Source organism: Juglans regia, chromosome 14 (genome assembly GCF_001411555.2).
Source record: "Juglans regia cultivar Chandler chromosome 14, Walnut 2.0, whole genome shotgun sequence".
Lineage (NCBI taxonomy): Eukaryota > Viridiplantae > Streptophyta > Magnoliopsida > Fagales > Juglandaceae > Juglans > Juglans regia.
Window position 1 is genome coordinate 11928937 of NC_049914.1, and position 13033 is coordinate 11941969.

Here is a 13033-nt window from a genome sequence, read left to right on the forward strand (position 1 = left end):
TAATTTAATGAATTTTACCATTAAAAATGAAGAAAAAAGATGTGGGACAATGAAAATTAAGGCCGCTTGAATCCTAGATGAGAAAATAATGAAATAATTACTAATATATATGGAAGGATAAGGGACGTACAATTTTGATTGTCTAATAATCAAATAAGCAGTAGTAAATGAGTTGTTAAAGTGTAATTTTCTCTAGTTTTTTCAAAAAATATTCTTAAAAACCGAAGAAACAATTGAATAGCTATTTTTTTTTTTTTTTGATTGGGGGAGGTGGGTTTCGAATGTTACGTCAATCAGGCATAGACCTTTAATATCAACTGAGTAGCTATCTTAAATTAGCAAACAAGGCCGGAAAATTTTTCCTATTGGACCCATGAAATAATAGATTCCAAACAGTCTAGGCTTACCAAGATAAAGTGATACCACAAATTATTCGGGTCGATTTTGAGAAAGGACGGAGAAAAAGATTTTCTCTTTTTCGAAAAGAAAGAAAAATCATTGAATTTCAGGAGGAGAGAAAGATGGCACATTGGCAATACAAAAGGAAGCACTCGAGAGTCAATCACGCCCGCTCTATCTATGCAATTCAGCCAAAAACATACACAAGAAGAAAATTGGAACCCCATGCCTGCATGCACCCAAATTAAGTATCCCAACTCGATCGTACTGCAACATATCTTCAAGCTGCTTTGGTCACAAAGCCAACGCTGCGATATTCACTGCAATTCCAAGAAAAACCGGCATTCCATGCATGGGGAGACTCACCACACCTGCAGATTTGTCTACTTTAGCAGAAACAGGAGGATTGCTCTCCGCCAACGGTACCGAATCAGGCTCATAGTCACTAAAAATTGCCAGAGGAAGAAGCACTTTATCCACTTGATACACAACCAGATCATTATCCGAATACACTACACTGCCCACTGTGGCATTCACAACGCCTGTGGAGATCTGCACGTCATTGCCGGAGGAGGAGACATTTAGTGGGAACGCACCTGCGCTGGTGTCTCCGGCCTGGGTCGGCACCGGGTTGCCCAAAGTTTGGAAATTTGGTAGAGTGACGTAAGTGGCTAAGATATGGAACTGTATAAGTTGGACCTTCTGGAGGTCACTTAGAGAGTTAATGCTGCCTGATCTGAGGTCCGAAAATGCTTTGTCCGGTGGAGCAAAAAGGGTAAAACCAGTGTTTGATTTCTGAAGCTCCCCGTTGAGTTGGTTAACTATTCCGGTGCTCTTTAGGAGACGGAGCAGGATCGTGAACCGGCCAGGCTTCTCAAGGATTTTGGTGATGTCGGGAGCCTGGGCACCGGCTGTGGTGCAGTAGTACCGGAAGAGAAATATGAGTAGAAGTGAGAAGGAAAAGACAGCATGTTTGGTCATCTTCGCAATTTACAGGCTTTGTTTTGCTTGGGAAATTTGGATACCGAAGAGTGATCGTTGCAGGAGTGTTTGACATTTGTGAGAAGCGGAAGGTGAATTTATTAAGGCTATTTGGGAGTATAGTCGGTGTCTCGTTTGAATTTGAGTGCTTCAACCAAAAATCGACGGATTATTTCGGGCAAAAATAACTATTTACGATAAAAGTAGATTTATTTTAATAAAAAGTAATCATTTTTATAGAAAATAACCTGTCATTAATAAACAATTTTCTTATAATAAATAAAGTTAAAGTAAAAGAAAAATAGAAACATAAAATAAATCATATAATAATTTAAAAATATTTAATTAAACAGTATTATATTAAATTAAATACTGTAGTTTACATGATGTATCGATCTCTCTTCTAATTGAGATATGATGTATCTATTAGGAACAATTGTAGTTAGAAATCCTTAGTTATTTGCAGCTAATGTGTCGTGGAGATGAGGTGGATAAACCATAAATGAATGGGACAGAGTGTGAGATTCTGCTGTTATAGCAACTGGTTTGCGTTTGCGTGGGAAGGCAGGAAAAAGGAGAGGGGATCTCAATTGGATGAGCGGGCAAATAATGATGATGAATGTGATTGCTTTGCTTTATTTGTAGCTAGCGACGGGTATACATGAGAAGGAACCAAGAAGATCATGAGAGGCTTATTAATTAGCATGCAATCATAGGCTGGCTAGTGTCGGGCCCTCTAAAAAGCCCGCACATGGATATATATACTGGATTTGAAAATACTAACCTACCTAGCATGAATTGGGGCTGGATTTTCCCTCTTTGGGTTGGGCTTTAGTGTAAATGATCCGGTTATAATTCAGATCCTAACTAGATTATTAACAACAGATTTAAATAAAATATTATTAGAATATAATTTTGATTTGTAATTTATAAAAAATTAAATTATTTTTTTATATTTTGTGTGAAAGTTTAAAATAGTTATAATGATTATATAAAATGATGATTATCAAATGAGCTGCGTTGCAGTCCTTTCCAAAAACTAGCCCAAATTCGTGAAACATAACACAACTTTTGCACGATTATATAATAAAATATTTATTTATTTGTTTGTTTAATATTTTAATTTGATGGTTTTGAATTTTAAAAATAATAATCAATTTATTGAAGAGTGGTGTAATTTGATACTCTCAACATTTCTCGCATACTGAGCAAGTGAATGTGCAGCCAGTGTGCAGCCAGCCATATTGGCTTCCCTATGGACATGAGTAAAAAAACAATCTACCAAATAATGTGGAGTAATTGTTGTGTTTGAATAAGTAGAAAACTTTTTCTACTGTGACCTTTTTTAAAAGCTTTCCTTTGATCTTAGGTTGTCGGTCTTCATATCATCATAATGATTGAAAGATAAGAAAATAATTAGAAATAATTTTTCAATCATACAAGGCTAGCTGTATATATTAAAAGATTTAAAAGGATGATGATTAAAATAAAATGATAGAATGCCACTTTTCAAAAACAAAATCACCAAGTGCACAACTTTAGCAAAACTAAAAGGGAAAAAAAGAGAAAGAAATGGTGAAAAATCATAATATGCATGGGACAAGGAAATTAAAGAAGCAAAATTATTTTAAAAGCCCACGATCGATGTTGGTCAACCCAACAATGATAAATCAAGAACAAATTGGATCCCGGCAAAGAAGATCAAGCTGATACTCTTACGCCATCAAGTTCCTTTCGCCATACAAAATGCAACCACAACAATTCCAACCGGTAACAACATTCCCTTCCTGCTGTGGCTCACTGCATCAGATGCAAATATTTTGGCGGCGTCGGCAGCAGCAGAAGCTGCGGCACCCGCAGCAGAAGCTGCGGCAGAAGCAGCAGCAGCACCATCCCCTGACGGACTATCGGCAGTAGTGGCTGTAGTATTTGATTCTGACATTTCTGGTTTAGGTGCTGCAGCTTTTTTAGACTTGGGAGAAAAAACATCTAGTGGAAGAAGCACACTGTCCACTCGATATATCGCAAGCTGGTTATCAAAATATATTGTACCACCCATTGTGGTATTCACAAGGCCGGTCGAGATGTTCACTTGGTTGCCGGCAGTAGTCACATTTAGTGGGAATTCCCCGGCGCTAGTGTCACCGGCCTCTGTTGGCACTGGATTACTTAGAGTTTGGAAGTTGGATAGACCAATCACGGAGTTCAAGATGTGAAATTGTATAAGCTGGGTCTTTTGTAGGTCAGATAGAGAGTTTATAGTGCCTGGTTTGAGATTTGAAAATGCGGTATCCGTAGGTGCAAATATGGTAAACCCATTGTTTGAACTGTTGAGTTGTCCGTATAGTTGTGCAGCAAGTCCAGTGCTCTTTAAGAGGCGGATAAAGACTGAATAACCACGGGCCTTTGCAAGGATTTTTGTGACATCAATAGAACCTTTTTGTACAGGTACTTGGACTGACTGGGCAGGCGCCTTGGCTGATTGGGTTGGAGGCTTGGCGGGTGAGGCAGGAGGCGTGGCTGACTTGGCTGGAGCCAAGGTTGGCGGGGTTGGAGCCACGGCTGGCGGGACTGGAGGAGCAGTGGGCTGGGCTAAAGTGTTAATACCATGAAAGAGAAAAACAAATAAAATTGATAGGGAAAAGGCGGCGTATTTGGTCATGATCTTTGATCCTTTTAGTGTTTTACAAATACAAGATTGGTGCTAAAGTGGGATATTTGGAAAAGCAAGATGGTATTTGCAGGAGTGGTTGATTTGAGGTGGAGAGGAGGCCGGGGAGTTTATAACAAAGGCAGGCCTGGAGAGAGTGAAGTAATTAGGTGAAAGGGTACAATTATTAGTTACAAATCCTAAGCTGCATGCAGCTTATCTGTCTTGGAAAGGTAGAGGAGATAATGGATAGAATGTGAGGTTTGCAAATACTTTTTGCTTGGGAAGGTAGCTTCGAAAAAGAGAGGGGATCTCAATTGGATCTGCAGCCAATAATGAGCGGGATTGCGGCCTCGGCCTTTTCACATACTTCTTTGGAGAAAGCAAGAGGTCGGATGGGATAGGATTTATGGTAACAGGTGTACACATGAATGGATTAATGGATCTCTCTGATCTTCATCTTTTTCTTTCTCTTTTTGAAAAAACTGCCCTAAACTCTTCTGAATTATCTACTTTTGTTTAATGTGAATTTCAAACTACATATTTCGACAATTTACATCTAAAAAGTTCTTTTAATTGTTTAATATGCACTACAAAAAAACTGCTTATTTACAACTAGTTAATTCCAGTTAAATGACTATTTACAATTAAAATTAGTTATAAATAGCCTTTTGGTTGTAATAAATTAGTCATAAAAGTCTATTTTTCTTGTAGTGATGCTAAAAGTTCTTTTAAAGAAAAATTGATATATTTGATAAATTTATAAGAAAATCCTTTTAGCAATGTTTTTGTGAAGATGATTATGCAATGTGTGAAGATAGTTTCTTTCTCAGTTTTGGTTAATGGGGAGTCTCATGAACCTATTCTACCTACTAGGGAATTAGGCAAACGGATGCATTATTCCCTTACCTATTTCTTTTATGTACTGAGGGTCTTATTACTTTGTTAAAATATACAGATAATAATAAGTAGCTTGTGAGGAGGATTAGAGTGTGCCGAGGGGCTCCAATGTTCGCAAATGATAGCATTATTTTTTATAGAGTTGATGATCAAACTGCTAGACATATTGATGAGGAGATTTTAGAGAAGTAGGAGGAAGCATTTGGTTCGCGGAAGACAATAGAGGAATGGTTATTGCTATTATTTTGCTTGGTTACATTTGTAGGGGAAGGAATAGTTATTGATCTCGGGGAATAGCCATTCCTCGCAATCCATTCCAAGAGCATTGGTATAAAGTTAAAAAGAAAACGTATTATTTTCATTTTCTTTAAAATATATATAACACTATATATATATATATATATATATATATATATATATATACACACTAGCGGTGGCTAACGTGCAAAGCACGTTTGCCATGTCTGCCTAATTAAAAATAGATAAATAATAATTTCTAATATTAAAATAATCTAATGTATATGAGTAAAATTATTATTTATTTATATTCATCATTTATTATGGAATTTAAATTATATTAAAAATTTAAAATAATTATATAGTTTTTTTCTATTAAAAATATTTAGTAAAACTTCATTATTTATTTAATGATGAAAAAATAATATTTTATAAATTAAAGTTGATTTTAAGTGTATGATATAATATTATTCTCTTAAAAATGTTCAGTAAAACTTTATCTTTTACTTAATGATGAAAAATTAATATTTTATAAATTAAAGTTAATTTTAAGTGTATGGTAGAATATTTATATTTTAGTTATTTGTTTTATGTTAGTTTAAATCAATATTTAAACTTCTATCGTTAGATTAAATCTGAAAATTAAAGATGAAGGGTTGTAATATAAAACCTAAAAACTAACATTTTCTCCACGCACGTTTACCGAATTTAGTTAATTAAGAATATTATCATATTTAAATTATGTTAAGACTCTAATTATTTATATAATTTTAATTTCTTAAAAATATTTAGTAAAATTTTATCATTTATTTAATGATGGAAGATTAATATTTAATAAATTAAATTTGATAGTTTATGTATAATATAATATTTATATATTAATTATTTAAATTTTAAATTAATTTAAATCAATGTTTAAATTTCTATTGTTAGATCAAATCTAAGAATTTAAAATGAAGAATTGAGATTAATTTCTTAAAAATATTTAATAAAATTTTATTGTTTATTTAATTTATTTCAATATTTTTAATTAAATTAATATTTATGTATATTTAAATCAGTATTTTTATCTTTTATTGTTAAATCATTATGAAGATCCCAAAACGAAAGGACCGGATAAATCCCTATATCTTTTTCTTTTCTCCCTCACTTTTCCCTCCCCTCTCTCTCTCCTCCCTCGGCTCACGCGTACGCGGCCCCTCCTCCCAGCCGAATCTTCCTCTGCCCAGCCCGACGCCGCCGTGCGTCAGTGAGCCTCACCGCCTCTTCCACCGGCATCACCTCATTCCGGCGAGTCCCCCCACACCGGTCTCCCTCTCTCACGCTCTCTCTTCCTCTCTGTCGGCTGTGCACAGCCCGAATGGGTTTGATGCTGCTGCGCCGCCGTATACCATCCTCCGGCGCCACCACCTCCACGGTAGCCTCCTCTCCCACCGGCCATCCCTCTCCAGCGAGCTCGGCCTCCATCTCCGTGCCGTTTGCTCCCACGAAATCTACCTCTCTCTTGCACGGGTTCTCCACACCCACGGCGGAGCTCCACCTCCTCTGGCCACCGCACCACCACCGGGACCTCCTTTCGCCACCGACCACCTCTCGTAGCCGTCCTCACGCCCAGCTGAGCCACCATGGATGCTCACCTTCCCTCATGGACGCCCACTTCCCCTTAGGCCACCTCCCCTACCGTAATTTGTGGTGATTTTTTTTTATTTTATGGTATTTTTGTTGTGATTTTATAGTGATTTTGTGGTGATTTTGTTAATTTGTGGTATTTTTGTGAAGATTTTATGATGATTTTGTGATTTTACCGTGTATTTTTGTAATGATTTTATGGTGGATTTGCTTCGGTTGCCTTTGTGGTTTTGCGGTTTTGTGATTTTTTGTGATGATTTTATGGTGGATTTGCTTCGGTTGCCTCTTGTGGTTTGCGGTTTTGTGATTTTGCCGTTGATGTCACTGTTGATGTTACTGTTCATTATTGTTGATGTCACTGTTCATTGGGCGATAGGCTCTTTTAAGTATAAGGAGATATATCATTTAAGATAAAATAAGTTGGGTGTCCGAACAATAAGTTTAAGAGTAATGATTTATAAATCTCAAAAGTGGGTCCCATCATAGAAAATGTAAAAAAATTTATTTTTTTAATAGTATCTACTTTTTCGAAAAAAGGACCTGACCTAAAAATGTATTTAGCATTAAACTAAGAAAAACATTAATACTTTGCCTCCTACTTAAAGTGACTGCTTAATTTTTTTTTATTAATAAAATAATTTTAAATATATCGGTATATATTTGTACTTTTTAAAATATTTAAATATATTAAAAAATATGAATAAAAAAATAAACATAAAAAACTAGAAAAATACTATCGATCACTTTGAACTGACTACTCTGAGTGAATCTTAAACTAATCCTAATATGATAACTGCAAGAATAAAAAAATGGGAAAATGGAGAGAATGTGGCAAATAAATACATCGGTCATGAGTTAAAAAATCAAAAGAAAGGTTTGATCATCACAAGAGTGATCAGGAAATAAAAGTTCTGGCGGCAAAATAAAACGTTTTTCTTTCAACTGCTAAGCTTTACCATTTTTTTTTTCCCCTGATAAGCGCTAATTAGCACGCAGCAAGTTTATTGCTTGTGAGCCGTAACAAGTTTTACCATTTTTTCCCAATCATTGACGTTGCCTTGTTTGCCTTTCTCAACTCGAAGCGTTGAAAAATGAGTACTTGTTCTAAAATTACATTGTAATTGAAAATATATAAAAAAAAAAGTCATCATTATGCTCAATAACATTCACACAAATTACATAGAAGGTGGAAAAGATCAGATAGCCGGAAGAAAACTAGAGAAAAGAAAATTACATAGAAGGAGATTAAAGAAGCCGATTATTGTGAAAGCACACGATGTGATCAACCCGACCATGGGAAATCAAGCTGGGAATATTACGCTGTCAAGTTCCTTTCCCCATCAAGAATGCAACCATAGCAATTCCAATTGGTAACAACATTTTGTTTGTACTGAGGCTCACTGCACCGGACGCGTTTGCTTTGGCAGCATCGGTGTCCGTAGTAGAAGAAGCAGTAGCAGCAGCAGCAGCAGCACCTGATGGACTCTCTGCCGCAGTCGTTGTAGTATTTGAATCTGACAATGCTGGTTTAGGAGCTGCAGCTTTCTTTGGCTTAGGAGAAAAAATGTCCAGCGGAAGAAGCACACTGTCCACTCGATATATCGCAAGCTTGTTATCCAAATATATTGTACCACCCATTGTGGTATTCACAAGGCCGGTCGAGATGTTCACTTGGTTGCCGGCAGTGGTCACATTTAGTGGGAATTCTCCAGCACTAGTATCACCGGCCTCTGTTGGCACTGGATTGCTTAGAGTTTGGAAGTTGGACAGACCAATCACCGAGTTCAAGATGTGAAATTGTATTAGCTGAGTCTTTTGTAGGTCAGATAGAGAGTTTATAGTGCCCGGTTTGAGGTTTGAAAATGCAGTATCTGTAGGTGCAAAGATGGTAAACCCATTGTTTGAATTGTTGAGTTGTGCATATAATTGCGCAGCAAGTCCAGTGCTCTTAAAGAGACGGATAAAGACTGAGTAACCACGGGCCTTTGCAAGGATTTTTGTGACGTCAATAGAGCCTTTTTGTACTGGTACTTGGACGGATTGGGCAGGCGCCTTGGCGGATTGGATTGGAGGCTTGGCAGGTGAGGCGGGAGGTGTGGCAGCTGAGGTTGGGGGCTTGGCCGGCTTGGCTGGAGCATTGGCGGGTGGCTTTGGAGCTGCGGTGGATTGAACTGGTGCCGCCGTTGGCTGGGCTAAAGTGTTAATAACATGGAAGAGAAAAACAAGTAGAATTGAGACGGAAAAGACAGCGCACTTTGTCATGATCTTTGATACTTTTAGTGCGTTTCAAATGCAGAGTGGTGCTTCCTGGAGGCTTGATATGTGTGAGAAGTAGAAGAAAGTCTGCTTGGTGAGCTTTGTAATTTACTTTGCAAGCGGGCTTTCTTTTGCTTGGGATATTTGGAAATGCAAGATGGTATTTGCAGGCGTTGCTGATGTTTTAAGACGGACTAGAGGAGGGATTTTATAAATGCCGTGAGAGAGTGAAGCTAGGCAATTAGGTGAAAGGGTACAATTATTAGCTAGAAATCCTAAGTTGTATGCAGCTTATCTGTCTTGGGAAGGTGGCTAGGAAAAAGAGAGGGGATCTCAATTGGATCAGCAGCCAAATAATGAGTACGATTGCCTCATTTTCACATACTTATTTGGAGAAAGCAAGAGGTCGGATGGGACGGGACTTATGTTAACTGGTGTCCACCAATTAAGGATTGATTAGCCTCTCTCTCTTACTGTATTTGTTTGTTTTTTTTTTAAAATCTTTTCTAATTAAACTACATATTTCGACAAAACACACTCAAGTTCGAGAATTTATTGTATTGTGCACCTTCTGTTATGATTATTTCAAGTTTTCCATTTGCCAATGCTCTATTTTTTAAGCGTCATATTGATATTAATCTATTGAATATTGCCGAAATTGGTTGTTCGGTGGTCACAGTAAGGTAATATCATGATAAATGGGGCATTAACCTTAATCTTTAGACAAATTAATGTTGAAACTTTGGCAACAGGAGCAGTTTTGTCTAATCTCCACACCCTTCTTTTGTTTCTTATCTCGCTGCCCGTCGCAGCCTACCCCATAGACTACTTATGTGTTGACATCAAAACGGCTCTCGCAGGGGCAGCTCAAAGGCAAGGCAACAGAGCATTGGCCCATCCATCATTAAGTTCAAAATTTGACTAAAAATTGAAGTTTTAGCTAAAGCCAAAATTATTAGAGAGGTTAATCTATATTGGACTATCTATTTAAAAGTCAAAATAATAATATAATATTAAATATTTTAATAATAATTTTTTTATATTTTGCAAATACACTAGAGTACTGCTATAGGCAGGCACAATGTTGTGCCTGTGCGCAGATGCCACTGAAGATTTGCCATGTCAGCAATTATATATTAAAAAAAATGTCGTGAAGCTGAGAAGGAGAGAACGAGCGGGAGAAACTGAAAATATAAGCATATTTACGCTGCCCAGTTCAGTCATTATTGAGAAAAGCAGATTTTGCAGAGTAATGAGAAAATAGAAGCAGATTTATGCTGCCCAGTTGTTGCAACCGAACCTGGTAATAATCTTCCTTTCAATTTCAGACTCATTGCATTTTATTATAGTATTTTAGGCTTTTTATTTTGTTGCAATGGCAATTCCAGGTTTAGTTTGGATGATATATGAAAAAACAATTTTTAAAAAAAATAGTCTTGGAGGGAATTTACTGGTGAGAATCCCATCTCGTGTTTTTTTTTTCCAGTGGGAGAGCCTGTACAATCTAGAGCGTCGAGTGGGCATGGTTCAATCTTGGTGCTTAAGTTACTTTATGTTTGAAAAAAATGGAAAAAGGAAATTTCTTTTGTTTAGATCTTTCTGTTTTTTTAATTTATTTTTTCTTGTTGATAAGTTTTAATGACCAGGAAATGGTTGACATTGTCCTTAGCTGAAAGGGAGATTTTTTCCATGTAGAACATTTGCATTCAGTTTTAAAATGTGCCCAACTTGATTGTAATTTTTTTTCCTAAAAAAATGCTAAGTGAAAAAATGTTGAGTGCCCAACTTGATTGTGTATATATGTTGCTGCAGATTTGTATAAAGATTTATCGTAAAAAGTTGCATTCAGTGTTGCTGCAGTACTTACGTAAAAAGTATGACCCACTAGGTTTCATTGTTGAGGTAAATAGAGAAAGAGAAAGAGAAAGAAGATGCATCCCACATAATAGCTACTATCACCAATCCATCAATCCAGGTATTGTAAACCTCTTTCAACAGTTGGCGTATGTTTATTTTATGTGTAGTCATTGTCCACTTGGGTTAATTAACATTATGTTGCTATATGTTAGGACATATCAAGACCATTGTATCCAAATTTTTTAAATTACATGCAAAGTTACTTTGGTCCAGTGCCTCATGCGTGGTTAACACCTTTTGTGCCTCCTCCAAGTGCCAATCCATATCTATTGAGCAACCAGGTGATCGTTGGATGGTAAAGTAGTTCATGTGCTTTATTTTATGAACTTGAATATTTGGTCTAATTATTTATTTTTAATTTTTTTTTGGAGAATTGCAGCAAGACCTATGGAGCTCTACTGCTGCTGCCACGTCAAGTTCCGCCATACCAATGATGAGACCTCTTCCAACTGCCTACCCATATCCATGGAGCAACCAGGTGATAATTTCTTGGAATATTTATTACAGTTAGTGTGCTTTAATTTTCTGAACTTAAATATTTCGTCTAATTATTTATGTTTAATTTTTTTATGGAAAACTGCAGCAACACCCATGGAGCACTACCTTCGCTGCCACGTCAAGTATTGCTGCCTTGTGTAGTTCCGCTGCCGCGTCAAGTACTGTTGCCTTGAGTAGTTCCGCTGCTGCGTCAAGTACTGTTGCCTTATATAGTTCCACTATACCAATGATGGGACCTCCTCCAACTGCCTACACATATCCATGGAGAAACCAAGTGATTATTTTTTAAAGTATTTATTGTAGTTAATGTAGTTAATGTTAGACTTGAATATTGGTTTAACTATTTATGTTTACATTTTTTTTGGAAACTAATACAGAGTTGTGAGGCCTTTGGGCTTCTAAACAAACAATACACAGTTGTTAAGCATACCATGAAGGCACAAAAACAATACACAGTTGATCCCACACAAATATATTTACTCATTAAGCAGAATTGAATAGCATCAAAGACTTAATAATTATCTTCATTAGTTCATTGATCATCGGCGTAGGTATTTTGCAAATAAAAGACTTTTTCTAAATGAAATTTTAGCTTTAGAAAAAGTGATTGGTATTTGATGTTGTCAAAGAGCAATAGTTATGGGTGTCTTTCAAATGAGAGTAGAGATGAAGACTAGGTAGGTTTCTATAGCAGTGAAGAAGAGCTCAAGGAGGAGGACAAGGACTGCCTCCTATTGTGACCTACAGTTTAAGAACAAGAGAAAACTACAACATGTTGTGTAAACCCATAGAACCAATAATGAATCTTAAGCAGATTGAGAAAAACTAGGCAAAAAATATTGGAAGTGACTTTAAACCTCTGCATTTTTGCAACACTTAGACTGATTTAGCATTACCTAAACCCTCCCATGTTGATAATATGTATAATTTTGTAATTGAAAGTACATGAAAAGTGATGAGATATTCAGTTAACTACCAACAAGTAAAAGCTAAAAAGACCAGTGGAAACAATACAGATTTGCAAAGACCGAAACATAGATATTGTGGATAAAAATACCAGCAATGAAATTTTCCAATTCCATCTAGCAACTTTTCAATCCAGCAACTTTCCAATTTCAAATAAAATGTATCATATTGATTTAAGATAAGATATTGGATATTCAAATGATAAAAAAAATATCTTCTATTTTACTCTAACAAACGAATAGCATGAAATTGAGAGATTCTTACAAATTAATACATGTATATTTGGTTATATACACGTATATAGGGTTGGGAAAGTTACCTAGGATGGAGCCGCTTGGTGGATAGCTGGACGGCGAATCTTCCTTGGCATCGCACAGCTGTGTTAGGGTTAGGTTTAAGTTTGTGAGAGAGATCGGGCAGGGGGGAGATTTCTGGAAGGAGAAACAAAGAAGAAGTAAGGTGAAGAAAGATTGAGAAAGAAACGAAGAGAAACGATGAAGAAGATCGAAGAGACCGAGGAGAAACGAAGAAGAATGTGAAATCGCAGGGGCAAAGAGAGCAGAGAGTTCTTAGGAGGGAGACGGATCGAAGGAAGTAACA

At 36.5% G+C, this 13033-nt stretch overlaps 3 protein-coding genes across 3 annotated transcripts; all 3 read right to left on the reverse strand.

The window, feature by feature from the left end:
• Positions 1 to 693: 693 nt before the first annotated feature.
• On the reverse strand, positions 694 to 1380 carry LOC108990097 (fasciclin-like arabinogalactan protein 11). Its single transcript, XM_018963947.2, has one exon. It carries the CDS (start codon positions 1378 to 1380, stop codon positions 694 to 696), a length of 687 nt encoding a protein of 228 aa, XP_018819492.1.
• Positions 1381 to 2971: 1591 nt separating this feature from the next.
• Positions 2972 to 4134, reverse strand: LOC108990050 (fasciclin-like arabinogalactan protein 12). Its single transcript, XM_018963897.2, has one exon. It carries the CDS (start codon positions 4040 to 4042, stop codon positions 3104 to 3106), a length of 939 nt encoding a protein of 312 aa, XP_018819442.2. The 5' UTR covers positions 4043 to 4134; the 3' UTR covers positions 2972 to 3103.
• Positions 4135 to 7948: 3814 nt separating this feature from the next.
• LOC108990052 (fasciclin-like arabinogalactan protein 12) lies at positions 7949 to 9216 on the reverse strand. The gene has a single exon (XM_018963899.2). It carries the CDS (start codon positions 9056 to 9058, stop codon positions 8120 to 8122), a length of 939 nt encoding a protein of 312 aa, XP_018819444.2. The 5' UTR covers positions 9059 to 9216; the 3' UTR covers positions 7949 to 8119.
• Between the last annotated feature and the right edge of the window lie 3817 nt (positions 9217 to 13033).

What these genes read in the sequence shown, in the direction of transcription:
- LOC108990097 (XM_018963947.2), bottom strand. Translation starts at nt 1,380, where the DNA reads ATGACCAAACATGCTGTCTTTTCCTTCTCACTTCTACTCATATTTCTC.
- LOC108990050 (XM_018963897.2), bottom strand. Translation starts at nt 4,042, where the DNA reads ATGACCAAATACGCCGCCTTTTCCCTATCAATTTTATTTGTTTTTCTC.
- LOC108990052 (XM_018963899.2), bottom strand. Translation starts at nt 9,058, where the DNA reads ATGACAAAGTGCGCTGTCTTTTCCGTCTCAATTCTACTTGTTTTTCTC.